At 65.6% G+C, this 26,868-nt stretch overlaps 7 protein-coding genes across 7 annotated transcripts; 5 read left to right on the top strand and 2 right to left on the bottom strand.

Annotated features, from left to right (window-relative positions):
* Positions 1-287: 287 nt before the first annotated feature.
* On the top strand, positions 288-1,512 carry PFL1_03455 (uncharacterized protein; the record flags this gene model as incomplete). The annotated part of the gene is made up of 4 exons (XM_007880972.1): positions 288-813; positions 961-1,132; positions 1,256-1,394; positions 1,492-1,512. The coding sequence occupies 4 exons, from the start codon at positions 288-290 to the stop codon at positions 1,510-1,512; spliced, it is 858 nt and encodes a 285-aa protein (XP_007879163.1).
* A 5,510-nt stretch (positions 1,513-7,022) lies between these two features.
* PFL1_03456 (uncharacterized protein) lies at positions 7,023-9,755 on the top strand (the record flags this gene model as incomplete). Its single annotated transcript, XM_007880973.1, has 1 exon — positions 7,023-9,755. The coding sequence occupies one exon, from the start codon at positions 7,023-7,025 to the stop codon at positions 9,753-9,755; it is 2,733 nt and encodes a 910-aa protein (XP_007879164.1).
* A 701-nt stretch (positions 9,756-10,456) lies between these two features.
* On the top strand, positions 10,457-13,825 carry PFL1_03457 (uncharacterized protein; the record flags this gene model as incomplete). The annotated part of the gene is made up of 1 exon (XM_007880974.1): positions 10,457-13,825. One exon carries the CDS (start codon positions 10,457-10,459, stop codon positions 13,823-13,825), a length of 3,369 nt encoding a protein of 1,122 aa, XP_007879165.1.
* Positions 13,826-14,056: 231 nt separating this feature from the next.
* On the bottom strand, positions 14,057-15,607 carry PFL1_03458 (uncharacterized protein; the record flags this gene model as incomplete). The annotated part of the gene is made up of 1 exon (XM_007880975.1): positions 14,057-15,607. The coding sequence occupies one exon, from the start codon at positions 15,605-15,607 to the stop codon at positions 14,057-14,059; it is 1,551 nt and encodes a 516-aa protein (XP_007879166.1).
* A 544-nt stretch (positions 15,608-16,151) lies between these two features.
* On the top strand, positions 16,152-17,796 carry PFL1_03459 (uncharacterized protein; the record flags this gene model as incomplete). Its single annotated transcript, XM_007880976.1, has 2 exons — positions 16,152-16,427; positions 16,573-17,796. 2 exons carry the CDS (start codon positions 16,152-16,154, stop codon positions 17,794-17,796), a joined length of 1,500 nt encoding a protein of 499 aa, XP_007879167.1.
* A 146-nt stretch (positions 17,797-17,942) lies between these two features.
* PFL1_03460 (uncharacterized protein) lies at positions 17,943-19,719 on the bottom strand (the record flags this gene model as incomplete). The annotated part of the gene is made up of 4 exons (XM_007880977.1): positions 17,943-18,034; positions 18,153-19,455; positions 19,574-19,600; positions 19,705-19,719. 4 exons carry the CDS (start codon positions 19,717-19,719, stop codon positions 17,943-17,945), a joined length of 1,437 nt encoding a protein of 478 aa, XP_007879168.1.
* A 799-nt stretch (positions 19,720-20,518) lies between these two features.
* PFL1_03461 (uncharacterized protein) lies at positions 20,519-26,689 on the top strand (the record flags this gene model as incomplete). Its single annotated transcript, XM_007880978.1, has 5 exons — positions 20,519-24,919; positions 25,014-25,122; positions 25,216-25,333; positions 25,425-25,549; positions 25,662-26,689. The coding sequence occupies 5 exons, from the start codon at positions 20,519-20,521 to the stop codon at positions 26,687-26,689; spliced, it is 5,781 nt and encodes a 1,926-aa protein (XP_007879169.1).
* Positions 26,690-26,868: the final 179 nt, after the last annotated feature.

A 26,868-nucleotide genomic window follows, 5' to 3' on the forward strand; every position in this document is an offset into this window, starting at 1 on the left:
GGGGCCATCCGGGCAAAGGCCTGCATGCAGGGAGGGACACGGCTGTCGGGCTGTCGGGCAGTTGGCGTCGACTTTTTAGAGGGCGGCGGCCAGCCTGCCCGAGTCCCAGGCCCGCGCCCAAATGAGCGGCTCCGAGATTGGCCCCGAGGCCCGGACCCTCCTGCAGGAAGAACGGCGAGCACTCGTGCGTCGCGGCCCTCCATCCTCTCCACCGCCTCCTCCTCCTCCTCCTCCATCCCTCGCACTGGGATCGCCATCCTTGACCCTTCCCCGCGCGCACCCTCGCCATGTCTGCAACGCCCTCTTCCACGCCGGCATCGCTGCCCGCACCAGCCCCGACAGGCGCCGCGCAAGACGTGCAGATGGGCGATGCTACCGCCGACGCCGAGTCGCAGCCCCTCCCATCGGACGCCAACAAGACCCTCTACCTCAACAACCTCAACGAAAAGGTCAAGCTGCCCATCATGAAGGAGACTCTCCAGAACCTCTTCACAAACTACGGAAAGGTCCTCTCGGTCGTCGCCCACGACAACCACCGCATGCGCGGCCAGGCCTTTGTCGTCCTCGAGGACGAGAGAATCGCAGACAAGGCCAGGAGAGAGGTGCACAACTTCCCCCTCTACGGCAAGCCAATCCAGGTCAATTTTGCCAGGACAAAGAGCGACGCAGCGGTCCTCAAGGAGACGGGCGGCTCGCAGGAGATGGACGAGTTCAAGCAGCACAAGCAAGCCCGGCTCGAGCGCAAGAAGATTTCGCGACGAGACAACCCGCTCAGGAGAAAGGAGCTCGAAAAGAAGATCCGCGCAAAGAAAGGTGAGCAGGCACGATCCCGATTCGCTGCTGCCCGTGGTACGCTCATTCGCTCATATTTCGTCCGCGCCCTCCTCTGACTTATCTGTCGCTCCTCGGTCGCGTGCTCTGCCTTTCACTCTCGCTCTTCGTCTTGTTTTCCACTCACAGCTGCTGCCGGAGAGCTCGACGACGAGACGATGGAGGCCGCCGCCGGGCCCTCGGCTGCGCGCCGGCCCGGTCAGGAGATGCCAGACGAGTACCTGCCGCCCAACAAGACCCTCTTCCTGCAAAACATCCCCGACGGCGTTGGCAAGGGCGAGCTCGAGTCGCTCTTCTCCGGGTGCGTACATCTTGAAGCGGCAACGAGGTCCTGTTGTCCACCTTCAAAGTGCGTTTCCGGCACCTCTGGGCTCATCGCTGACAGATCCGCCCACCTTGCCCCATCCTGCCCTGCGACCGACAGCTACTCGGGCTACACCGACATCCAGACGATCCCGGGCAAGGCGTCGATTGCCTTTGTCGAGTACGCCGACATCCCATCGAGCGTGGCCGCGCGCAGCGCTCTCAACGGCTACAACTTTGGCGCAGGCGACAAGCTCAAGGTGCGTCTGCGCAAGGGCAGGGCATCAGCGATCCGGCACACGACTGACGCCTCCGTCCTTTTTTCGACCCTCGACGTCGCCGCTGCTGCCATCACAGATCACGTTTGCGCGCGCATAGCTGCCCCCGCTTCCGCCGACAACATGCTTCTTGCCAAGATTCCAGGCCGTTGCCGATGCGCAGCGGCCGCTCTCGTAGGTGCCACCCACCTCCCGTTGGATTCGCATTGCACGGGGCGAATCCGCGTTTCCGTACCTGCTCGATCGACTCGAATGCAAACGCACTCCGGGCGATTCAGCCATTGTCCGTCAGTCCGAATCGGCGGTGAGCTCTGAGCTTGGGAGCGGCGATCGGCTCGCCGCGATCCTACCTGTACGGCGGGATTAGTGAGGTGACTGGACGGGCGGCGTTAACGACCGAGACGGTGGATGCAGGACGTCGATGAAAGGGACGGTTCGTTGCTGGGCTCCCTCCATACCGGTAGCAGGCCAGCATCCCCCGGCCGACACGACACCGGGCAGCGGGGGCCTCGCCGGGCGGGCGCGACGTCCCCGGGCGAGGCTGCACGCATGATTCAGAGTCGAGGCGTGTCACCCGCCTCTGATCTGCTCCTCGGGCTCGCCGCACGATCCAGGAAGTCGAACAGCATATCCGGTCGGCCGAACGGTCGCCCTAGCCTCGTTCTTGGTCGCTCGGGTTCGATGTGCCACGGCGGCGGCCCCGCCTGGCTCTTTGTTTTGTGCGGGGCCGACAGGCAGGCCGAGCCTGCCCCGTCTTTGATGCGCTGCCACACGCGATCTCAAAGTCGAAAAGGCCAGACCCCTCCTGAGCTCGGGAGGCCAGGCTAGGATGTGTACATGTGCATGGGCTCCCTCACGCGCCCACGCCCGTGCAGCTCCACGGTATCCTCTCGACGCAAACCGACGAACGGATGGGCCGTCGAGCGAAGCAAACCAGGCGGCTACGGTATTTCTAGCCGCGGGACAAGGAGGGCCGGGCAGGGTTTAGCCTGGATCATAGGATGGCGTCTCGCCTGTGCCTATTGTTGCGTTGCCATGTCACCTCCTCAATCCGCAGCCCCATGTGAGCAACATGCGTACGTCGCCTAGGCTGCTTCCTCAAGCTCTCCTTCGCCATTCGTTCAAAGGCCACGTATGGGCCCGTGTTCTAGCACGGCTCGACCTGCCTGCCTGCCCGCCTGCTGGTTTGCGTGATGCGGGCCCCTCTGCACAGTACTGGTACAGTGTCCGCGTGTTGGGTTCGTTCGCACCACCGACGCTACGTATGGCTTTCAGGTTTGCACCGCCGCGAGTACGACAACGCCAGCGTCGGCCTCTGTGCGCCGATGCGGGCATTCAGGGGGTTCGTCGAGAAGAGTAGAGTGAAATGCAGACAGGTAGCTGCCCGTCTAGCTACGTCCATGGGTAGCAGCGTCTGCTCTTGTGAGCACGGGACGTTACGCTGTGCGGATGATGCAGACGTCTAGACCGACAAAGGAGTTGCGGGCCCTCGACGGATCACAAGGGTGTGGATCGAAGGATGCAGACAGAAGCAGCCCGCGGCGTGGGCTGTCACGTCCAGAGGCTAGGGAGGTTCGACGACGGAGGCTCAGCCGACCCTGTGCCGTTCTGACAGCGAGGACCAGGGACTCGGTCTGCCGGTCCGTCTTTCCTGACCGCCATCGTCTTGCCGTCCCCCCTTGCATACGCTTCGAGGGATGGCGCTCGCCCGTGGTCCACCAGCCGGGCGGGCGATGCGGACGCTGGCTGTCAAGCATCGTGCAGACAGAAAAGATGGCGGCGCTTGAAGCACCCCAACGCTTGATTGCTTGGCCTCGAAGCCAGATGTCGCCTGTCACCAGGCCTCCGCCGGCCGGAGGGCGGGAGCGGGCCTTCGTTCTTCGTTCAGAAGGGGTGCGGCGCGGTCGAGGGAGAGGGGCGGTGCGGTAGCTCCTCCTGGCTCATCTGCGCTCCCGCTTGATCTTGCGACTCCGCCGATCTGCATGAGCAGCGAGCTGTCCCTCGAAGCTGCCGCGCTTGCCGGACTAGCCGCCGTGTGAGAGGCTACGCTGGGGATCTACAGTATCAGATACACATATGTACTGCGCTGCCAGCGCCAGCTCGGGAGGCTGCCGCCCTTCTTCCTTGAAGCTTGCTCTACCGCTCTGCTTGCTTCCTGCTCGATGCTTGCTGCTTTGTCCAGGCGTCGAGCCCCCAGGGTTCGACCGCACATCTCGCCGCGGCTGTTTCATGCCTTGTCCTATGCCAGCACAGGGCCGGGACGGTCAAGACGAGTCGCGTGTTGTACGTGCCCTGCGGGATGTGGGTAGCCTGTGGGCTCCGATGGTCGTCGTACGGGCAACAGCAGCTTGGAATCGGTGCAGGTGCGCTGGCCGGTCGCGATTGTCGTTGTCGCTGTTGCCGTCCGTCGGGCAGGGAGGGCCCTTGCTCGCTACTGAGGCGGGCGTCCCAGGATCTCGGTACGGCCTTCAGGCGACCCTCTCTCCCCTCCTCCTGCCTGGCCGCTATGTGGACAGCCCATCTCAGAGGTGTTCTTTGGCTCCGCCCTGCATCGATGCAGTCGGAGCGCGCGGCTCACTGGCTTGTAGCTATACATATCGATGGTATAGTCGCGCTGGACGCCCCGCCGGAGCTCCGATCGAGAAGGTCTGGACAGATGGACCGGGCGGCTTTGAACGGCATCGCGATCCCTGACGGCCATCGACCCAACAAGGAGGCTGTGACATCGTGCCTTCTGATCGAGGTCCTCACCCCGCCCTCCTGGTGCGATCATCGTGGTCGCGGATGGCAATCGAGGGGCAAAGGGGCCGATGCCGAATCCGAAGCCTTCCCCGCCTGTTGTTCTCCGAGCCGCGGCCAGCCGGGTTGGTGGTCTAGGCCCTGGTCTGGTCTTACACCGGCCACGCTAGTCTGGCAACCATCACAGGCTAGGTGACGAGGTTGGACGCCGCCGTCGCTCTCCGTGTCGGCATGCTCGCCCGTCCGTCTTGACGCCGATGCCGATGTCGATCCCGACGATCGATGGCGGCGGCGTTCGATGATGGCGGCGATAGCCTGGTGACGATCGCCTCGGCCGCCTCCTGGGCCGAATATCGTTTTCAATTTTGTCAGGATTTACCCACCTCACGACGTCCGGATCTCCGCCACCTCTCACACCGGCGCAGGCAGGTACAGCATACCTTTGTCTGCCGTGCTCGATGACCGGGGGTCCCAGCACAGGGACGGCGCCAGGGTCACAATGCCTTGCTGTTGCCAGCTGCTGCCAGCGCGATGGCGGAAGTCTCGCTGACCACCATGATGGAGCGCCGACCCAGCACAATCGCGCCCAACGCCACGGACTGCCAGCAACACGCGGTCAGCCGTGCGCCATCTCTCGGGCCACCAGAAGGGGCGGAGTGGCGCTGTGTTGGTGCTGCTTGCGCCACCCCCATCCACCTGCTCCCTGCTGCAGCTCGCCAGCTCGCCAGCTTGAAGGCGGATACGTAGAGAGGGCTCGAGGGCCAAGCCAACGAGTTGACGTACAGCCACACGCGCGCGCGCACGCATGCACACACACACACACGCACACGTACAGCAGCGGGCCTGGCCTGGCCAGGCAGGACAGCGCGCAGTGGGCCCGCGCAGCAGAGGTGCGGCCAGCATGTAGTCGCCTGATCCCGGAGCCCGACAGCAAGAGGGCGATCGATCGGATGTGCTCCCCGGGGCGCCAGCGAGGGCAGCGGTGGCGCGCGCACTCGCACTGGGCAGGCCGGCAGGCAGGCGCACCTAGACCAGGCTAGGCTTTGGGGGTCCCTTGGGCTGAGGAGGCTGGAGGGTCAGGCAGCAGGCAGGCCGAGCGGGCCCAGGCCCTGGCCTCCCAGCCTAGCCTGGGCAGACAGCGACGGTTCGAGCTCTCTTTTTTCGCCTCGCCTCTTCGGCTGGGAGTATTTTTTTCTTTTTTTTTTTTTTTCTTTCGCCCCGTCTCGAGCCGCGGCGCGGCGCCCGGTCAGCAGAGGGGCCTGGCAGGCAGGCAGGCAGGCAGGCAGGGGCGCACCAGGGAGAGGCGGCAGGCAGCAGGCGTAGAGGCTGTTTGCCTGCCGCTGCCCAAACGAACCTGCCCAGCCCTGCCCTGCCCAGCCCAGCGTTGCCCAACCCAGCCCTGGGCTCGCCCTACCTGCTTTTGGCCTGTCGAGAAGGCGCGCGCCACCTTGGCCAGCGCCTGGCCTGTCAGGCAGAGCAGGCTAGGGCAGGGACAGGGCAGAACCACCGACGCCGCCACCACCGCAGAAGAGCTCGACGACAGGCAGCCTGCCTGGTTAGCCGGCAGGGCGACCCTGAAACGAACCACCCTGGCCTCTCCCCACCCCCCCTCCTGAATCCATTGCCACCCTCCCTCGATCTTCGACCTCGCTCATTGGACGCCTTTCCGTCTTCATTCGACCTAGCTTGCCGCCACCTCGCGCGCTCCCCCCAGTCTTGCGCATCGCCTTGCTGCCGTCTTCGCTTCTTGTCTACATACTCGCCACCCTGCAAGTTCCTAGCCGGCACCTTCGCCACCTTTTCTCTCCTACCCAGCATATCCTTACCTTCCCGCTCCTCCATCGTCACCGCCAGCATCCGTCCCCCGTCTATCATCTCACGCTCGCATCCCTTAACGGTGCCGTTTGGCGTGCTCAGTGCGGCCCTCGCACTCTCGACGTCTCCTTCATCGTCTCTCAAGTCACCGGACCCAACAAGGCCTTTCTCGCTCGACGCCCAGCGCATCGCTCCAACCACGCCGATCGTCGCAAACTCCTTCCACCTTTCGTCCCTCGCACTGCCTCGTGGCCCGGCCCTTGTACGCTCCGCGAGCAAAGCAAGGCTGCCATCGTATCGACCGCATCGCATCCCCGCAGCAATACGACGTCGTCGCTGCCTCTCGCCTCAGGTCAAAACCCAGCTTCGACCTGGAACCTCTTCAGCACCTGGATCACCCATCTTCGTCGCTCCGCTCCGGCCAGGCGCACGACAAAGCGTCTCTCCTGCCCTACCACTCTGCATTCGCAACCCACTGTTGCTTGTCTCCTGCGGTTTCGACTACTGCTTGCATTCGCGCATCCACTCGGCATCTTGCTCCGAGAGCATTTTGACCGCCGCCGCACCACCCATACAGCTCCAGGGTACTCTCAGTGCCTCTGCCTCGAATCGGTCAACAGCGCTTGACCTCCCGTGGCAGCCTCCGCTCTCTCGCTCGCCCTCGCCCGCACCTACACCCCCTCAGCGCCCGAAACATCGAACCAAAGACTTCCACCACCCGAAATATCGAGCCAAAGACTTCCACCACATCTCGACCCCTTAGCCCTTCGCCCGCCTCTCATTCTTTGAGAGGAATCTTCAGGCAGGCTCACCTTCAGCCCCTGCCCATTCCAGGTTCTCAAAGTCTTCCGTCCCAGCATCCCACCATCTGCTCCGCCGACTCGACTTCTGTCGTCCGACCGGCTGCTCACCCCTACCTCTCACTCGAACATACGACGGGTCGACCTCGCTGTCCACCCGTGCCCCTCAGCTGTATACATCTCCTCCAAGCTCACGGCAGCCGCCGGTACCTTTTCACCAAGCCGACACGACCCTCACCACACCGTCTCTTTGAAGATGTCGGCCGCCGCGGGACCAGAAGTGGGCAAGCCTGTTGAGCCAGTTGGCGCCGACATTGCTGCTACCGCTGCTGCCGCTCCCGCGACAAGCGCCGCAGACGGCGTCCAAGGCGACGCTGTCGCTGCAGCGGCCGAAGCTGTCATCGTCGCCAATGCCGCAACCATGGCCGCCGCCACCCTCGATGGCGAGTTTGCTGCAGCGGCCGCCTCTGAGGAGGACAAGGGCAGCCAGGCAGACCCTGGCCGCTTCTCGTCTCCCCGGCCCGCTCCCGTCGACACCTGCGGCACTCCGGACGCTCGATGGGACCTCCGAAGACCATCGTACACTGCTGCTTCGCCGGGTGTTCTGTCGCTCAAGCGGCTGGCTGCCGCCAGCAGCGAATCGAGTGGCTCGTCGACCGACTGCTCATCGTCGCTCCCCTCGACGGAGCCCTCGACCACGCCGTCCGAATTCTCGACGAGCAACGGCCACGGCGACCGCAAGAGGCTCAAGATCACGCCGCGCAGATCCAAAAAGTCCAAGCATCTTCAGCTGCCACACCCGCTCGGCGTCAAGCCGCTCGGCAACGCTTTCCTGTGCCCTGGCCAGAATGGCCGCTCCGGCACTCTTGGAACGCTGGCCCTCCTCGACGACGACCTGATTGTCCACATCCTTGGCCTGCTCGCGGCCGACGACGGCGATGTGACCACTCTTGCCCGCGTTGAAGCGACGAGCCGAGGCCTCTACGCCTTTGTCAACTCGCTCAACTCGCTGTGGCGCGACCGATTCCTGCAGCGCTTTGAGGGCAAGGTCAAGAGGTGGTGCGGAAGCTGGAAGAGGACGTACGCCTGGCACCACAAGCTCGACCGCATCGCTGGCCAAAATGGGGCGCAAGGTCACCAACTCGGTGGCGCGCTCGATGCCTCTGGCCTCGTGTTGCTCGAGCCGCCAAACCCTCCGACCCGCGCCAGCCACCTCTTCTCCGACACCCTCTTCCACCCCTTCCGCCTCTCGCTGACCCCGATCGACCATTTTCTTGCGCCAGAGGCGCCCCACATTCCCATCGCCCACGTCGACGTCAGCAAGCCTGGCGCCGTGACGCTCTTCCGAGAGCGGCACGCCGAGGCCAACGTACCGGCCATCATCGAAGGTGCAATGTCGCCCAAGGACTGGCCCTGCCGGCAGTGGACGCTCGAGCACCTGGCATCGCGATGGCCCACCCGCTACTTCCAGTGCGAGGCGGTGCGGTGCCGGCTGCCAACGTATCTCAGCTACGCCAAGAGCGTCGAGGCGCTATGCGGGCAGGCGCAGGTGGACGACGACGATGACCGCGACGATGGCATTGCGGACGGAGCGGACGGCAAACAGCGTCCGAGTAGCAAATCTCGCTCGCCCACCGGGACGCCGAGCACCGACGGTTCAGGCGACAGGAAGCAGCTCCACCATGCACCAGCGCTCGTGCGCCGCACGTCGGGCCTGTCGGCGAGTGGAGCCTCGTCGCCGCACAGCGGAAGCAACCATGGTGAAGAGGCGGAGCCTTCGTTGGATCCGTACGCCATCCCCGACGAGTCGCCCTTCTACCTGTTCGACGCCGCGTTTGCCGACGACCCGCACGCCTCGCTCGAGTGGCGGGTACCCAAGATCTTCCACCAGATCTCGGCCGAGGTGCCTGATCTCTCGGGCCACAGCGCCGGGGTGCGCTCCGACCTGTTTTCGCTGCTCGGCCCGCTGCGCCCCGACCATCGCTGGATCATTGCCGGACCGGGCCGCAGCGGCAGCGGCTGGCACAAGGATCCCAATGGGACCTCTGCCTGGAACGCCGTTCTGACGGGTCGCAAGGCGTGGATGATGCTGCCGCCCCACGTTGTCCCGCCGGGCGTCTACGTCAGCGACGACGAGGCCGAGGTGACGGCGCCGCTCAGCATCGCCGAGTGGCTGATCGGATTCGCACAGGAGACACGCAGGACCTACGGCCCCTCTGCGGCGCGCGCCGAGGACCGCGTGCTGCTCGAGGGCGTGTGCGAGGCGGGCGAGGTGCTCTACGTGCCGAGCGGATGGTGGCACCTCGTCGTCAACCTCGAGGAGTCGGTCGCCCTCACCCAGAACTTTGTCTCGCCGCCAGAGCTCGGAGTGGTGCTCGACTTTATGAAAAACAAGGCGGATCAGCTGTCGGGCTTCAAAAAGCCACGCCCCGGCGTGCACGGCCCTGCCTCGTCGTCGCCGCACTCGTCTCCCGCGGACTCCTCCTCTGCTGCTGCTGGCAACGGCAAGAACAGCAACGAGGTCGAGGACGACGAGGAGTGCGAGAACGGCGCCGGCTTCGGCGTGTTTGAGCTGTTCTGCGATCGGCTGGGCAAGTTCGACAAGGAGCTGCTCTCGAGCGGGCTGGAAAAGATGGCGGCGATCGAGGCGCGGCGGGCCGCCGAGGACCGTCTGGCGGGCCGTACCTGCACGCGAATCGTTCGCGCCAAAGCCGAGGCCGGTGACGGGGATGGACCTTCATCGGCGGCAGCTGCCTCGGCGACAGGGGCGCGGGCTCAGACCTGGTGGGAAAAGCTCAAGCAGGAACCCATCGGCTCGCGTGCCACAGCAGCAGCGGCTCAGCAGCCCGCCGACGACGTCGAGATGCGAGCTGCCGACGATGTCGCCACCGCCGCCGCCGCCAAGCAGACTGGACCGGATACCGCCGTCACCTTCTCCTTTGGCTCCCAGCTGGCCGGCGATGAAGAGCTGGACGAGGTGCCGTGGTGAGGCGGTGCTGGTTGACGCCGACGAGCCAGGGCTGCCTCCATCCCTGCCGTCGGCGTCGCACGGTCAGCCCCGCTTGCCACCTCTCGTCGACTCGACATGGCGGTGCTCAGTCGTCGTCGCACTGTTCGTCTCTGCCATCATTATCTATCTGGCCTGCTCCTTCTGGCCACCGTGCCCGCACCTCGTCGCTTCCTCTTGTACACACTCGCACCGCGGCGGACCTTGACCGCACCGTCCCGGGCCACGGCCGCTGCCACGCGCCTTGTAATCTGCACACTGCCCCATCTGTTTCGTGTCCCCAGAGGGAAGCGCCGTCTCGTCGATGTCGTTGCCGCTGCCCTGACGCTGTCGTGTCCAACAGTTGAGGGGCTCGCAGCCGAGGCTGTTACTGGCTCCCGTAGAAACCAGTACGAGTTAGGCCTCGGGAGCAGCTGCCTTGCGACGCGAGCAAAAAAGTAGGTAAAGGCCGGCCGGCCTGCAGAAAAAGTGCAAAAGTTAGGTGTTGGTCTCTCGCCGAGAAGTCTTCCGACCACCATTCCACTTGGCAGCGGGCCTCGGACCGCCCTTCCTTCCTACCTCCCTCCCTACCGTATACCCCTCGCCTTGCACCGCCCCGCCCCGCTTCGTCGCCTTTCTCGCGCCCAGTCCTTCTGACCCCTCTCGCCCTGAACGAGGCAATCAATACAGACTCACTCACCGCCATGGCCGAGCACCAACTCGCGGCGCTCCTCGAGGCCACCCTCTCGCCGGACAATGCCACGCGCTCCGAGGCCGAGCGGGAGCTGTCGGCCATCCAAGGTCCCGACAGCGACGCTCAGGGCAATGTCGGTCTCGCTCTGGTCAACCTCTTGCTCGACGCCTCCCTTGCACTCCATCTGCGCCAGTCGGCCGGCATCGCCCTGCGCAAGTTCATCACCCGGCGCTGGTCGCCCTATTTTGACCCCTTTGCCGGCTCGCCCGCCGTCGATGCCGCCGTCAAGGACCAGATACGCCAGCGCCTGCTCCAGGGTCTCGCCGATCCGCAGAGAAAGGTGCGACTCGCCACGTCCTACGCCATCTCGACCATCGCCGGGCCCGACTACCCGGACCAGTACCCGCAGCTGCTGCCATGCCTCCAGCATCTGCTCCAGCAGGACGATCCTCACGCCATCCACGGCGCCATGACGCTGCTCTGCGACTTTGTCAAGGTGGAGATGGACGAGGTGCAGCTGATGCAGGTCGCCAGGGAGGTGCTGCCCACCCTCGAGGAGCTCCTCGCCGACGAGCAGCGCCACACGCCGCATATCCGCGCACGCTGCATCCTCGTCTTCCGCCAGTGCCTCACCACGCTGTTCATGGTCCGGGAGAGCTTTCCGGACGTCGCCAAGCAGGCCTCCAACGAGCTTCTGCCCCGCTGGCTCAGCGCCATGGAGTCGCTCCTCGCCAAGGACGCCGCAGCCGAGCTCCAGTCCGGCGGCGAACGCGGCTGGGAGACTCTCTCGCTTCGCAACGAGATCTTCAAGACGCTCAAGGTGGCCGCCATGTTCCGCTCGCAGTTCAAGTCGCACGTCGACGGCCTGATCCGGCTCTCGCTGGCCAACCTCTCGTCGCTGCTGCCCGTCTTTACCCGCGTCTACCTCTCCTCGTCGTCGGACGTCACGCCGCCAGCAGGCGAGGAGGGCGACGACGATGTCGCGGCCGACCTCCCCTCGCTGGCCTGCTCGATCCTCGACTTTATCGCCGAGGCCTCGCGTGGCGACCGATGCCGCGCCGTCTTCCTCTCTGGAGGCACCGGCGGCGATGGCGCCGAGACCGAGGCCCTCTCCCAGCTCGTCGCCCTCCTCCTCGTCTACGTCGACATGACCACCGACGACGAGGACAACTGGGCCAACGACGCCAACGCATTCATCGCCGACGAAGACGACGAGACGCTCGCATACAGCCTCCGAATCGCCACCGCCGACCTGCTCGGCACGCTCATCGAGGACTATCCGGGTCCGGCACTGCGATGCCTTGGGCGCGAGGTCGAGCGGAGGGTGCAGCAGGGCAGCGCGAGCAAGGCGCGCGGCGAGGAAGAGTGGTGGAAGGCACCAGAGGGCGTGCTGACGGCCATCGGCAACAACGCCGAGGCCATCACCGAGATCCTCGACGCGCAGAGCGCCAGCGGACAGTCGAACCTGGACGTCGAAGCCATCTTCACCAATGTCGTGCTGCCGAACGTCGGCGCCGACGCACCGCCGTTCCTGCAGGGCAGAGGCTTCGTCTTCGCGTCGCAGTTCGCCTCGACGCTGCCGCAGGAGCTGGCGGTCCAGTTCCTCGAGGCGGCCGTGAATGCCATCGACTCGGACGCTGCCAGCCTGCCCGTCAAGATCTCGGCGGTGCGCACCATCAAGAACTTCTTCCGCCACCTGCCGTCGCGGACCGTGGCTCCCTTTGCTGGCCGGATCGTGCGGCAGCTCGGGCCGCTGCTGACGCAGGCGTCCGAGGACACGCTCGTGCTCGTCGTCGAGACAATCCAGAGCGTCGTCGTCGAGGACGAGGAGGCGGCGCACACGGCCGAGGGCCCGTTGCCGCCCATCGTCGAGCCGCAGGTGATTGGCTCCATCGTGCAGGCTGCGCTCCAGATCTGGGCGCCCAACGCGCGCGACGTGATCCTGCTCAGCGTCGTCTCGGACCTGCTCGAGTCGCTGGCCGGGTCCAGGCAGCAAGGCGTCCCGGATGTCGTTGTTCAGAGCAGCATGCCGCTGCTCGCGGCGGCGATCGGCTCCGGCATCGAGCAGCAGGACAACGAACCCTCTGCGCTCGCCGAGACGGCCGTCGAGCTGGCCAAGAGCGTCCTCGACGGCGCCGAGTCCGCAGCGCTGCGCGGCGTCGTGGCGATACTCTGCCCGAACCTGCTCAAGGTGCTCAAGGTCAGCGAGGACCGCGATGTCCAGCAGAACGGCATCGAGTGCCTTACGCTGCTGGTGCGCAAGTGCGGTCCGGAGCTGCTGGCCTGGCGTGAGCCGGCGGCCGCATCGGCGCCGTCGGCCGTCGAGTCGATCCTCGAGGTTGTCGCCCGCCAGCTTGCGCCGACCGACTCGTCCGAGTCCGGAGGGCTCGCCATCGGCGACCTGGTGATCGCGCTGCTGCGCAAGGCAGGCGACCAGATCGGACCGGTGCTGCCCCAGCTGGTCGACGCCATGGTGCGGCGCCTCGCGACGGCCCAGACGGGCACGTTTTGCCAGTCGCTCATCGTCCCCATTGCGTTCCTGATGCATCGCGACGATGCGCAGGCCAAGCAGGTCATGGACCTGCTCGAAGGGATCGCCATTGCGCCCTCGACCGGCGGCGGCGGCGGCGCCGACGAAGCCTCCTCTGCGGCAGCGAGCGGCAGCGGACTCGAGGTGCTGCTGCGCAAGTGGGTCGAGAACGCCGACACGTTGCAGGGCTTCTGGCAGCAGCGCATCAGCGCGATGGCGCTGTGCAAGGTGGTCGGGTCGGGCCGGCGGCTGCTGGGCGAGGTCGTGGTGCGGGGCGACCTGATCCCGGACACGTCCAACGTTATCCGTACGCGGTCGAGGGCCAAGACGATGCCGCACCAGTACACGCAGGTGCCGCTGCTGGCCAAGATGGTCAAGCTGCTCATCAAGGACTGGACGCAGGCCACGCGCGGGCCGCCGGATGCGTCGGCGGCGGGCGGTCTGGGCGAGGCGGCGGGTGCGCGTACGCCCGAGACGGACGACGAGGATGGCGAGTGGGACGACGATGACGCCGACGACATCCACGGCGGCGCCGGGGCCGGGGCAAAGTCACGCAACAAGGATCTCGCCTTCCTCTCCGACATGCTCGGACCGGGTGGGCTCGAGGCCCTCAACGCCGATGGTGGCGACGGCGACGACGACTTTTGGAGCCTCAACCCGTCGGAGCGCGATCCGGACATCCTCAACGATGCCGTCTACTCGATGGACTTCAAGGCTTTCCTCGAGGAGTTCTTCCTCGGCCTCTCCCAGAGCCGGGGCGAGGATCTGCAGCGCGTCTACTCGCTCCTCAACGACGAGGAGCAGAAGTGGGTCAGGATGGCCGTCGAGGCTGCTGGTCGTCGTCAGTGAGCGACATGTGAGGGGGACAGCGAGTGGCCAGCCGGTCGGTCGGTCGGCCGCCCGCCCAGCCATGCAGGAACGCTGACGGGCATGAAGACACACGCGAGGCTCGCAAACGAGCAGAGAAGGGGCAAGATAGGCATTGTATTGCAGGGTCTATCCACCGCCGAGCCGTCGCGGTCGCCATCGCCAACACCGCCACTGACCACCGCGCCAGCCCCGAAAAGGAGAGCCACGGCCCTAGTCGGTGGTGAGCTGGGCGTCGACCTTTTCAAAGCTCTCGAAAAAGTGCTGGAAGAGGCGGATCTTGAGCTCGACGTCGCGGGATCCGCACGTTTCGCGGATCGAGTGCATGCTGAGCTGCGGGTTGCCGAGGTCGACGGTGCGGATGCCGAGCTTGCTGAGCATGGGCCCGATGGTGGAGCCGCAGGGCATGTTGTTCTTGACGACAAACGACTGGAGGGGCACGTCTGCGAGCTTGGCGATGCGGCGGATGAGAAAGGCCGTCGGGCCCGTGGTGGCGTAGCGCTGCTTGACGTTGGTCTTGATGACGGGCCCGCCGTTGAGCTTGGGCCGGTGGTTTTCCTCGTAGTAGGACGGGTAGTTTGGGTGGAAGCCGTGCGCCATGTCCGACGAGACGAGGAACGACTTGGCAATCGAGCGGTCGACGGCCGTCGGGTGCGGTGCGCCGGCGTCGCTGGCGTCGCTGCTGGCGCCGTCGATGTGGATCGAGACGAGTCGGTGGACGAGGGAGCTGAGCATGTTGGACTCGGCGCCGTGGGTCGAGACGCTGCCGACCTCTTCGTTGTCAAACAGGGCAATGGCGCGGATCGAGGCCGAGTCGTCGAGGGCCGAGGGCGACGAGAGCGAGTCAATCAGGCCCTCGGTGGCGCAGAAGCACGACATCTGGTTGTCGAGGCGCGGCGAGTGGATAAACTCGTGGTTGATGCCGCCGATTGAGGCGGGCTGGGTGTCGTAGAGGCTCAGCTCAAAGTCCTGGATCTGGTCGACGGCGACGCCGAGCTCGGATGCCAGCAGGTCGAGGAGCACGCTGTGGTGCTTTTCCGTCATGAGGGGCGTCCCGACGGCCTGGGCGCCGACGCTGTCGCTGCCGTCGTCGGCGGCGGCGGCCGAGGCAGACGAGGAAGCCTTTTTGTTGAGCGCGTCCGAGGCGAGTCCGAGGATGGGCAGGGTGTGATCCTCTGCGCTGAACTTGAAGGCCTCGTTTACGGTGCGGTCGAGGTGGATGGCGAGGGTGGGGATGCGGAGGATGGGGCGCTTGATGTGGACGAGCTTTGCGGTGAACGACTCGTGGTGGGCCGAGTCCGAGACAATGACCCTGCCGGCGAGCGAGAGGTCGCGGTCGAACCAGCTGGCCCAGATGCCGCCGCCGTAGGTCTCTACGCCGCACTGGAGGTAGCCCTCCTTTGCGCGCTTGGACACGGGCTTGATCTGGAAGTTTGGCGAGTCGGTGTGGGCGCCGACGACGTGTACGCCGTTGCCCGGCTTGAAGTTTTTGCCGACGGCAAAGGCGACGAGGGCGGACTGGTTGCGCGTGTAAAAGTACTTTCCGCCGCGCTTTACGGCGCCGTCCCAGAGCTGGGACTCGGTGAGGCGGACAAAGCCGGCGGCCTCGAGCATGGCGGCCGAGGTGGCTGCGGCGTGGAAGGGGGTGGGGCTGGCATCGACGTAGCGGAGGAAGCGGCGTGCTGCTGCGATGTCGTCGCTGGCGAGGAGCGAAGGGTTCGAGGCGGACGGGTTGGAGGCCGTGGCGGGGTGCATGGCCGTCATGGTCAAGGGTCGGGCGGGGTGCGAGGGGACGAGGTGGGGGAGGATGCGAGCGAGTGACGACGAGGGAAGGGGGCAGAAGCGGTGGAGGAGTAGAGACGACAGCTTGAAGGCGGACGGTGGTGGTGGTGGTGGTGGTAAGGATGGTGGTGGTGGTCGAGTAGTTGATGCAGGTGAAGTCAAAGGCGAGGGAGGAGGCACGAGGAGCCAAGAGTGAGCGAGAAGCAAAGGCTGCCTCCCTCACTTTTCGCCGCCGCTGGGCCTGGCTGGTGCGTCGGACGACACTGCACCGAAAAAAGCGGGGGGTGCCGGCTGTTCTGGCTGTTCTGGCTGGATGGCCAGCTTGGCCAGCCGGCTGTCAGCTGCGCCCACAGCAAAGTCCGGCGGCACCTCGTCGCCTCGACCCTGCCTAGCCTAGCCTGGGCCTGGCTGGACCCTGGATTCCCTCGCGGGCCCTTTGGCGGTCGGTGCCGTGTTGGTCTCGATGTCGGCCTGGCCACCTTCCACCACCACCACCACCACCACCGTCGCCACACGCGCTGCCGCCATGGACAAGGGCAAGGCGCGCGCACTCGAGCCCAACATTGGCGTCGCCGCCGACCCCGCCGCCTCGTCGCCCCTCTCGTACAACCAGCTCGTCGATGCCCTCGTCGACTTTCTCGAAGTCGCATTCCACACCATCCTCTGCCTCCGCGGCGTATACCCAAACGACGTATTCACCCGCAGGAAAAAGTACTCGCACCCCTGCTACCAGTCACGCCACCCGGGCCTCAACGAGTACATCGCACGCATCCTACGCAGCCTAAAGGCCGAGGTACACCAGGTGAGCATTCGCCTTGTCGCCTGCAAGCACCGCGACCGCGATCGCGACCGCCACCCATACCACCCACAAGCAACCAGCTGCCACCTCGGAACCACGCTGACATGGGCAGCGGCCCTCTGACCGCCTACCTTCCCTCCGCCCCCAGTCCAAGGTCGACAAGGTCTTCCTCGTCATACGGCCCAACGTCGCCTCGCCACCCTCACCCTCGCCCACTCTCTCGCCCTCGGCCAGCACCTCGTCCCCCCACACATCCTCATCGCCAGCCGCCGCCTACGAGCGCTTCACATTCGCCCTCTCCTACATCCTGCCCTCGTCGCACATCGACCCGCGCGACCGCAACCTCGCCCTCTCGCACAACCTCACCCGCTCCGAGCTCGACATTATCTTCCGCGGCTTCCTCCAAAAGCTCATGGTCGTCGACGGCGCACTCTACGACATTCCCAACGCCACCGCCACCGCCACCGGAGGGGGTGGTACCGCGTCGCAGGCCGGTCAGGAGGGCGAACTGACGTTTGCTGTCGTCATCGAGATGAACGACGACGCTACCCCTTCGGGTCAGGCAAAGGATCAGCCGGCCGAGGGAGATTGGATCTTTGCCGATGACGACAATATCGGCAGATTGGCGAGGGCCGACGAGAGGAGGAGGAGAGGCGAAGAGGATAGGCTGCGCCGCGCCCAGCTTGGACAACCCCCGGCGTCAAAGGACGGCGGCCGTCCCTCGGGCTCCCACTCGGATGCCGATTCCGCTTCCGCTTCCGACGACGACGATGACGGATCGAGACCCACAGTCCGACACATCAAGACGCTCGACTCGGGCGTCATCAACATGATGATGTACGTCGAAGAGGACCTCGTAGCCAAGCTCGGTCCATCCGCTCCACGGCATCGCCGCCGCCGCAGCAGCGATCGCAACGCCGCCAGCGGCCGCCAGGGTCAGGGTCAGGGTCAGGGTCAGGGTCAGGGTCAGGGTCAGGGTCAGGGTCAGGGGCCCAGCAGCAGAAAAGATTCGACCACAACCGCTGCGTCCGCAGCATCCCGGCTGCTCTCGACGAAAGCGAGTCAGCTTCTCCACTCCGACGTCCACTCGCAGCAGCAAGCGGGCAGCAGGACATCGAGGAACCGGGCTAAGCGACTAGACGGAGAGAGGGAGCTCGACCAGCCGCCCGTGGCCGACTTTGACTCTATGGCGGCTGGCGGCAGGCGAGCAAAGGGCGCTGCTAAGCGGAAGCGCGCCAGGATGACGCTCGGCGACACGCGCGCCGCGGAAAGCGAGAGCGAGAGCGAGAGCGATAGCAGCCATGCCATGTCCGACGATCGATCCAGCATCGACATACGGGACGCTGGTGGCAGCGACGTCGACTTGCGGTGACCGACCGAGAGCGAGGGCGAGGGCGAGGGCGAGGCGGGAAGCAGTGGGTGCGTGGGGTTCGGCGGCGGGTAAAATACAGATGCATGCGCGGACAGGGTACGGAGACGGGACACACTAGGGCTGCTGCGATGGCAGGAGCGAAAATCTCAACCTCGCAGCATCGGACCCAGGCCTATCCTCGACAGACCGGGCCCGCCAGGACCGACGGCGGAAGTCACGCCTCCGCCAGGGCCAGAGCCTGCGCGGTGCAAAAGCGAGTCGGAACCGACCCAGCGACAGACATCGAGGCAAAGCCATCAGCAAGGACTTTTCGAACCTTCGACCTGTGCCGGTCACGGATCGGGTGCGGCACTCACCGTGCTTGTGGCCGACTGCGCCCTGGAGCCTGTCGACTTCGGAGCTCCACCTGCCGAGTGCGTCGTACCTGGCGCGGTTGACGCTGGCGGTGGACCGGTCGAGGTCGAGGAAGCCGCGTACCTGGTCAATCTTGCCGTGGATCTTGTCGTCGAGGATGAGGGACATGACGAGGTCCTCGACCTGGTCCATTTCGACGTTGAGCTCGCGCACGAGGAAGCCGAGCTCGATGCGCGAGTAGGGCTTGATGATGTCGATGAGGTACTGGGTGCGCAGGCCCTTTAGGACGTCGTCGATGTAGGCCTTGATGAAGGGGTCGTCGAGGATCGTCTCTTGGTTGTCGCGCAGGATCTTTTCGGCCTCGTGGACTTGGCGCCGCTGGTAGGCGCTGACCAGGTTGGTCATGGCGACAATCTGCGGGTCGTTTTTGTAGGGCTTGGTCTCCTGCGAGTCGAACGGGTTGATGTCGCTGCCCATGAGCATGTGGGCGAGGACGAGGTACTTGAGCACCTGGATGCGCTGCGGGCTGCCGGCCTCGTCGTAGTTGAGGAAAGCCTGGAAAAAGTCGACCTGGGCCGCCTCCCAGCTCTTTTCCGACATGTGCATCTTGCCGCCGCACTCGCGGATGACGCCCATGATGCGCGGGTGCGGGATGGCGCTCTTGACCTGGAGGGTGGCGTTGTAGACGTCCTTGAGCTTCTTGAAGTTGCCCAGCTCGCCGTACATCTGGATCTCGAGGGCAAAGATCTCGAGGAGGATGGTGCCCTTGGACTGGTCGTCGCCGCCGTCGGGGTCGGTGCAGTAGGCGCGGAGCTCCTTGATCGTCTTTGCCAGGCGGCCCCACTCCTTGCGCGCGAGCCAGAGGCGGGCGAGCTTGAGGTCGGTCTTTACGCTCAGGCGCTCGTTTTTGGCCTCCTCGAGTGCGCTCTTTGTGACGTCGTAGAACGACTCCATGGTCGAGAGGTCGATGTCGGTGGCGCCCGAGACGTAGTCGAGGATGTTGTTGATCGACTTTTCGCTGTAGTTGCGCGTGACGGCCGACTTTGTGTAGGAGAGGAGGGCGGTGTAGGTCTCGAGTGCGCGGGCGTGGTTGCCGCGGTGGAAGTGGATCTTTGTCTGCTGCTTGAGCGCCTTGAAGCCCCAGTCGCCCTTTTCCCCCTCGGCTTCGACGACGGCCTGCAGCTCGCGGATGGCCTCGTCCGGGTCGGACTCTTTGATATTTTTGGCATTGTAGTAGCGATTCTCGATGCCGGCGTCGGCGTTGTCGTCGTCGTCGTCATCTTCCTCGTACTCGAAGTCGTAGTCCTGGGAAGATGTGGGGCGAGAGAACGGGGGGAAAGTGCCGCGGTGGACGGGTCAGCGATCCGGTGCGAGCCGCACTGAATCTACGCCATGCCGCATATCGACGACGGCGAAGACTCACCTCGTCTGCGGCATCGTCCATGATAAACTAAGGGGGGGGGGGCAAAAGAGGGGATGAGTGTGGGTGGGTAGGAAGGGGATCCGCGGCGATCAAAGAGCTGTGCGGGTGGAGCGGATTGAAAGGGTGCGCACCTCTTCGTCGGACATGATGGCTGGCTAGCGAGTGTGATTGGTGAGAGGAGAGATGCAGGCGGGGTGCGGAAGGATGAGGATGGGTAGAGGGATGGCGGTGATGGTTGGAGGTGGGATCAAGATGGGCAGAGGGCCGGTGTTGGAGCGATTTTCTGCAAGCACATGTGGAGAAGGGCTGCCTGCTGAGCGAAGGGGGTTGCGTGGCCCATGCGCCCGTCAGCCTGGCCTGAGGCTGGCCTGCCCTAGCCTGTGAACCAGCGTCCGGCCGGGAGAAGAGCCAAAGCAGCAGGCTAGGCTGGCAGGCTGGCAGGCTGTCAGGCTGAGGCCCGCCCGCTTGCCTCTTCCCGGCTCCGGGCGCCGACGGGCGTGGCTCTCTGGCCTGACTGCCTGGCTGCCCTCGAGTCTCTCCACACTTCTGACCACGGCTCGCTTGCTGCCTTTTCTCGCTGCCTCGCTGCCTCGCTCTCACGACCGCTACCACTCTTGCTGCCTGCCTGCCTTGCCTTGCCTTTGCCAGCCACCATACCATCCCCTCCACCATACCATCCCCTCCTCTTCTCCGCCTCCCCGCCGCCACGCCTTCCCTCTTGGCAATCCAGCGGCGGCCGCTCAATCATCCTACGCGCCACCCGTCCTCAGCTTAGCCAGACTCCGCCTCGTTCCTGGCCGCCCCCTCTCGCCCGCCAACCACCGCCAGCATCCCCACCCCGCCTATCCTCACCCTCTATGCTCTGATCCCTCCTCGACCCGGCCACACCGCTCGACCCGTAGCAGAGCGCACAGCCCTGCCTGCGTCGACGCAACCTCCAACGCCATGCACTCGTCGCACACCTCGGACGCCTCCCGCTCAGCCTCAACCTCTCGTCACCAACAGTCCCGCAGCCAACCCTCCCTCCCCGACGCCCCAGCAGCCCGCCCTCATCGCACTCCCCTCTCCTCACATGCCCCCAGCATCGTCACCCTGCCCAGCCAGCACAGCGTCGCACCATCCCAACACAACGGCGCTTACCCCGCCACAAACGGCCGCACAGCCTCATCCGCATCCGCGTCGGCAGCAGCGGCACCACTTCCACATCACTTCGCGCCCACCGCCGACGGCGGCGACGACGAGGAAGAAGATGACGACGAAGAAGAAGACGACGACGACGACGACGAGGATGACCTCTCCACCACCAGCGGCCGCCGGCATGGCGCCCTCCTCCAGCCAGAGATGGACGACTGGGTGCTGCTCGAGGCGAGCTACATGAGCCACTGGGGTCACAAGCGGCACATCACCGCCGGAAACCCAAAGCCCCGCGACGAGAGGGACCTCCCAGACTGGCGCATGCGCGAGCGCCTCAGGACCGTCACCGCCGCCCTCGTCATGTGCCTCAACATCGGCGTAGACCCGCCAGACGTCTCCAAGACCAACCCTTGCTCCAAGCTCATCTGCTGGATGGACCCCAGCTCGCTCGAGGTCTCCAAGGCCCTCACCGCCATCGGGCGCAATCTCCAGGCCCAGTTCGAGACCCTCAGCACAAAGACCCGCTACAAGCAGTGCCTCGACCCCATCGTCGAGGACACCAAGCGCTTCTGCACCCAGCTACGGCGCACCGCAAAAGACGAGCGCATCCTCTTCTACTACAACGGCTTCGGCGTGCCCAAGCCCACGCCCGGCGGCGAGATCTGGGTCTTCAACCGGGCCTATACCCAGTACATCCCCGTCACCCTCTACGACCTCCAGACCTGGCTGGGCAGCCCCTGCATCTTTGTCTGGGACGCCAGCGCCGCCGGCAACGTCGTCGTCAACTTCAAGAGGCTCGCCGAGCGCAGGGCAGAGGAAGAGGGCTCTCGCACCGGCAGGGACGGCGGCGCAGGCGGCGGCAGCGCGAGGGAAAGGTCGAGCGGCGCCGAGGCCTCGGGATCCAGCTCAGCCGCCGGCGCTGCGGGCACGGGTACAGGCTCAAAGCCCGAGGAGCCGCACTTTCCCCTGCGCGAGAGCATCCACCTTGCCGCCTGCGGCCCCGACGAGACGCTGCCCATGAACCCGGACCTGCCTGCCGATCTCTTCACCTGCTGCCTCACCTCGCCCATCGAGATCTCGCTGCGCTGGTTTGTGCTGCAGAACCCGCTGCCCTCGAAGCTCAACCTCGACATGGTGATGAACATACCCGGTCGACTCCAGGACCGCCGCACGCCGCTGGGCGAGCTCAACTGGATCTTCACCGCCATCACCGACACCATCGCCTGGACCGTGCTGCCGCGGACCATCTTCCGCCGCCTCTTCCGCGACGACCTCATGGTGGCCGCGCTCCTCCGCAACTTCCTCCTCGCCGACCGGATCATGCGCTTCTATCACTGCACGCCGATGAGCCATCCCAAGCTGCCGGCCACGCACAACCATCCGCTGTGGGACAGCTGGGACCTTGCCGTCGACCAGTGCCTCGCGCAGCTGCCGACACTGCTGGCCAAGGAGCGCGCGGTCGCCGAGGCGGCCGAGGGCGGTCCACCGGTCCCGCCGCACCTTGCCTCTTTCGAGTACCGCCACAGCACCTTTTTCAGCGAGCAGCTCAAGGCGTTCGAGGTGTGGCTGCAGCAGGGCGGTGTCAGCCGCAAAGGTCGGAGGCGCAGGGTCAACGCTTCGGTCACGCCGCACGGCAACCCTGCCGCCGGCTTCTCGTCGGCGGCCTCGATGGGCGCAGACCCAGCGGCGTTCGATGAGGATGGAGAGGTCTGGCCGGTGCGCGACCCGCCAGATCAGCTGCCGATCGTACTCCAGGTGCTGCTATCTCAGGTGCACCGCCTGCGGGCGCTGATCCTGCTCAGCCAGTTTCTCGACCTCGGTCCCTGGGCCGTCAACCTCGCTCTCAGCATTGGCATCTTTCCCTACGTTCTCAAGCTGCTGCAGAGCCCCGCCGCCGACCTACGCCCCGTGCTCATCTACATCTGGGCACGCATCCTCGCCGTCGACCGGAGCTGCCAGAATGACCTGCTGCGAGACAACGGCTTCTTCTACTTCACCAGCGTGCTGAGCCCCTTCCAGAACGGCGGGGCCGGCGGTGCTGGCGGCGGCAGCGGCCCGACGGGCGGCGCAGCGGCATCCAGCGGCCAGGCTCTGCCGATCCCCAACGTCTCCGAGCACCGTGCCATGTGCGCGTTCATCCTCTCGGTCTTCTGCCAGGACTTTCCTTCGGGCCAGGCGGCGTGCCTCGAGACTGATGCCATGCACTCGTGCCTCGAGCATCTCGAGGACGACGACTTCCTGCTGCGCCAATGGAGCGCCCTTTGCCTGGCGCAGCTTTGGGACGACAGTGACATCGGCAAGGCAAAGGGCATCGCCCTCGACGCCCATGGAAAGCTCTGCTGCCTGCTGGGCGATGCCTCACCCGAAGTGAGGTCGGCGGTCGTCTACGCCCTCGGCGTCCTGCTCGGAGCCAGCGCCTCGAGTCAGAACCAGGTGGACACGATCTCGGCGACTACGGGCGAGACCATCAACGTCGGCAGCGGCAGTGGCGGCAAGGGAGGCGCCTACCTCCCGCGGCGAGTCTGCCCAGGCACCGGCGCGGCAACCGGCCTGCCTGGAAGCAAGCAGCGCGGCCTCGAGATTGGCATCGCCATCGCCATGCTTACCACCAAGGGTGACTGCAGCCCGCTCGTCCGCAAGGAGCTGGTGATCGCTCTCAGCCCGGTTGTGTTCGAGTACAAGGGCTTCTTCGTACTCGCGGCCTACCTGTACTACTCGCGCGAGGAGGCCAAGCAAAAGGCTAAGCGAGAAGCCGGTGCAGGTGCCGGCGGCCCGCAGCCTCCAAGCCCGGTCAAGGACCGCTTCGCCCCGCTCCACGTGCATGCCCGCTCTCGCCGCAACAGCGCATCGAGAACCCCGGGCGCCGACGACGAGGCAGACCGCCTCGAGGCCGAGGAGGCTCTTCTGGCAAGGGTGGCCAGCAAGCTCGTCATCGAAGAGGAGCTGGACGAGGAGGACATCGCCAACATTCCGGCGTTCATGACCATCTTTGTCGCGCTGCTCGACCTCAGCGTCGACTGCCACCCGGAGGTCGCCAACCTGGCCTGCACCGTGATCGACTTTGTCGTGGCTATGTTGCTCGAGAGTGAGGTGGCGACCGCCGCCGAGAGCATTATGCGTCGATTCGGCGGCCTTGACGCCACAAACCGATACGTGACGCCGACCAACACGAACGTCAGCAGCGAAGGCTACTTCCCACTGACGCCCCGCGCGGGCGTCGCCGTCTCCACGCCCGGCTCGATCGAGGAGGCGCCGCTGAGCGCTGGGATGGCCAACGGCCACTATGGAAGCGCGACGAGCCCCTACGGCGCCAACTCTCAGCCCCACTCTCGCCAGCAGCACGGCTCACACCCCAGCCGCAACGGCGCCTCGGGACCGCCCAAGCGCTCCACGTCCGCCTTTACCCAGGCTGTCAAGACGATTGCCACGCTGGGCTACTCGCGGCCCTCTTCGCCGGTCAATGCCGAGCACGATGGCGCTCCTCGACACCCGCACCACCCGCATGGAGATATCAGCCCGACCGGCAACCCGCCGCCCGGTCCGGCAGTGCTGGCGCCGCGCCGCAACGCTGGATCTCTGGCGCTGCCCTCGCAGTACACCTCGCCCTACGGACCGAGATACGCAGGCCCGAACACGCCCGGCTCAGAAAACAGCCCGTCGGCCATCTCGATGCCTCCCTCCCCGACGTCGACCACCGCCAAGCTGGCACACCGTTCGGCCAGTGCAGAGAGCCTGGCGCACATCGCCACGCGGCAAGAGAGGCGCAAGTCTGCCGGCACCACCAACAGCTTTGGTCTTGGAGGCGCCAGCAGCGCCGCAGGTGGCGATGGAGACTCGCTCAACGGCAGCATGAACGGCTCACGAGGCGGCACCGGCACGGGTACGGCCAACACCAGCGCGGGCGGCCTGGAGCACGTCAAGGTAGCGGACGCGCTGGCAGCACTGATTGCGCTCGATCTGCAGAGGTTCCAGAGCCGCTTCCTGCAGCAGCTGGACGGCAACAACGGCCTCATGTCGGCCGGCAGCACGCCCATGCCTTCGCCATCGGCCAGCCGCGGTGGGAGGTGGACCGCCCCCTCCACGCCCGGTAGCAGTGGCCTGACGACGCCAGCGAGCGGCTTCGCCCCCAACGTGGATCTGCGCGAGACCCTTCCGCTCAAGAGTCGGCTGTTCGCGTGGTGCAGCGAGTACTATACGGAGCCGCAGATGAAGGTGAGCTTCCTGCCAGTGGGCTTTCTGTCCGACAGAGCAGGTTTTCTGATATCACTCGCATCTTTTCCCCGTCCCGACCAACTTGAATGAACAGGCGGCCGAGAGCGAGGAGCCGGGCAGCGTCAAGTACAACGTGCAGTCTTGGAAGCGCCAGCGCAACGAACGCCTCGTTGCGGATACGCAGGCGCAGGCCGAGGATGCTTGTGAGTCCTGCCCCTCGTTTTATGGCAGGAAGAACGTGTCACGCCTACTGACGCCAGCGTCGGGATCCTCCCCCTGCCTTCCAACGATTTTAGCCAAATCGGCTTGGACCGATCATGCAGGCTTCCTGAGGAATGGATCCGTGCCATACCTGATGCTGTTCCATCAGTTCGAGGATCACCTGGTGACGGCGAGCGACCAGAACACGATCAAGTGAGTTGCACACGGAGCTTTTGGTTGGACGACGCAAGCAGCCGACCTCGATGGCTGACATTTTGGCCTTCCGTGCCCGATTCGTCCGCAGCGTTTGGGACTGGGAAGAGAAGCGCCTGCTGAGCAGGTTTGCCAACGGCAACCCGGCTCGCACCAACATTACATCGGCCCTCTTTGTCAACGAGGAGGCGGATGCCATGCTGCTCGTCGGAAGCGGTGAGTGTCGCGCGCCGTGTCGGCCTCTGCATCGATCGTTGTCGCAGCGGGAAGCATGACTCCTGACCCCAGCATCTGTCTGCTTCGTCTGTCCGACCGATTGACGCTGCAGCCGAGGGAGACGTGCGCATCTACCGCCACTACGACTCGCCGGCCTTCACGCCGGGCTACCGCGGCCCCGAGCTGGCAAGCAGCTTCCGTGCGCTGCCGGACCTCGTCAGGAGCAAGCGGCCGAGCGGCTTGATCGTCGACTGGCTCCAAGTGTCGGGTCACCTTCTGGCCGGAGGCGACAGTCGTGTCATCCGAGTCTGGGATGCGCACCGCGAGCTGTGCGTCTGCGACATCCCGACGCGCGCCTCGAGCTGCGTGACGTCGCTGTCGTCCGAGACCGACATTGGCCACATGTTTGTCGCCGGCTTCGGCGACGGCACGGTGGGCGTCTACGACCGGCGCAACCCGCCCGAGGCGAGCCTGGTGAGGCTGTGGGAGGAGCACCAGACGTGGGTGCAGAACGTGCACCTGCAGAAGCGCGGCAACCGCGAGCTGGTGACGGCCAGCGTCGACGGCGAGGTGCGGCTGTGGGACATCCGCGGGCGCAGCTCCATCAGCCAGCTGAGCATGGGGCGGAGGCTGGGCGGCAAGCTGTCGTGCATGTCGGTGCACGAGCGGATGCCCATCTTTGCGGCCGCCTCGTCGCCGCGGCCGCTGCGCCCGGCCGTGTCGCCGCAAAACGTCATCCTGACCCACCTCGAGTCGATGGAGACGCTTGGCAAGCCCATCGTGCGCACCTTTGCGCCCACCGGATCGACGTCGCACCTCGGCTCGTCGTCGCTGCACGCCGGCTCGTCGGGCCACGGCCATGGTCACGGCAGCCACCATCATCACCACCACCACCATCATCACCACGCCAGCCACCACGGCGCCTCGTCGCACCACGGCGCGGGCCACGCGGCAGGAGGGTACGGGTCCTTGCACGGCGGCGCGGGTGCGAGCAACAACCTGCTTCTGCCGCCGGCGAGCGAGACGGATCCGTCGCAGTTCACGCCGGCGACGGGCGCCATAGCCTTCCACCCACACCTGCCCATGGTGGCTTTCGGCGGGCCGGACAACCTGATCGAGATGCGACGGTGGTCGCCCTAGCGTCGACCGGTAGGCAGGCCAGGGTAGGTCAGGAAGCCCCTCCTGCTGGTTCGATCCGGGCCCCTTGTCGTTGTGTTCCCTGCTCGCGTGTACCACCAGCCCAACCTGCTTTCTAGATGCATCACAGATAGGGTGGGGGAGAGTGTGAGTCGAGTGTGGACGGAGGAGGGGAAGAGGCA

The sequence above is a fragment of the Pseudozyma flocculosa genome (genome assembly GCF_000417875.1).
Source record: "Pseudozyma flocculosa PF-1 unplaced genomic scaffold scaffold00010, whole genome shotgun sequence".
Taxonomy (NCBI): domain Eukaryota; kingdom Fungi; phylum Basidiomycota; class Ustilaginomycetes; order Ustilaginales; family Ustilaginaceae; genus Pseudozyma; species Pseudozyma flocculosa.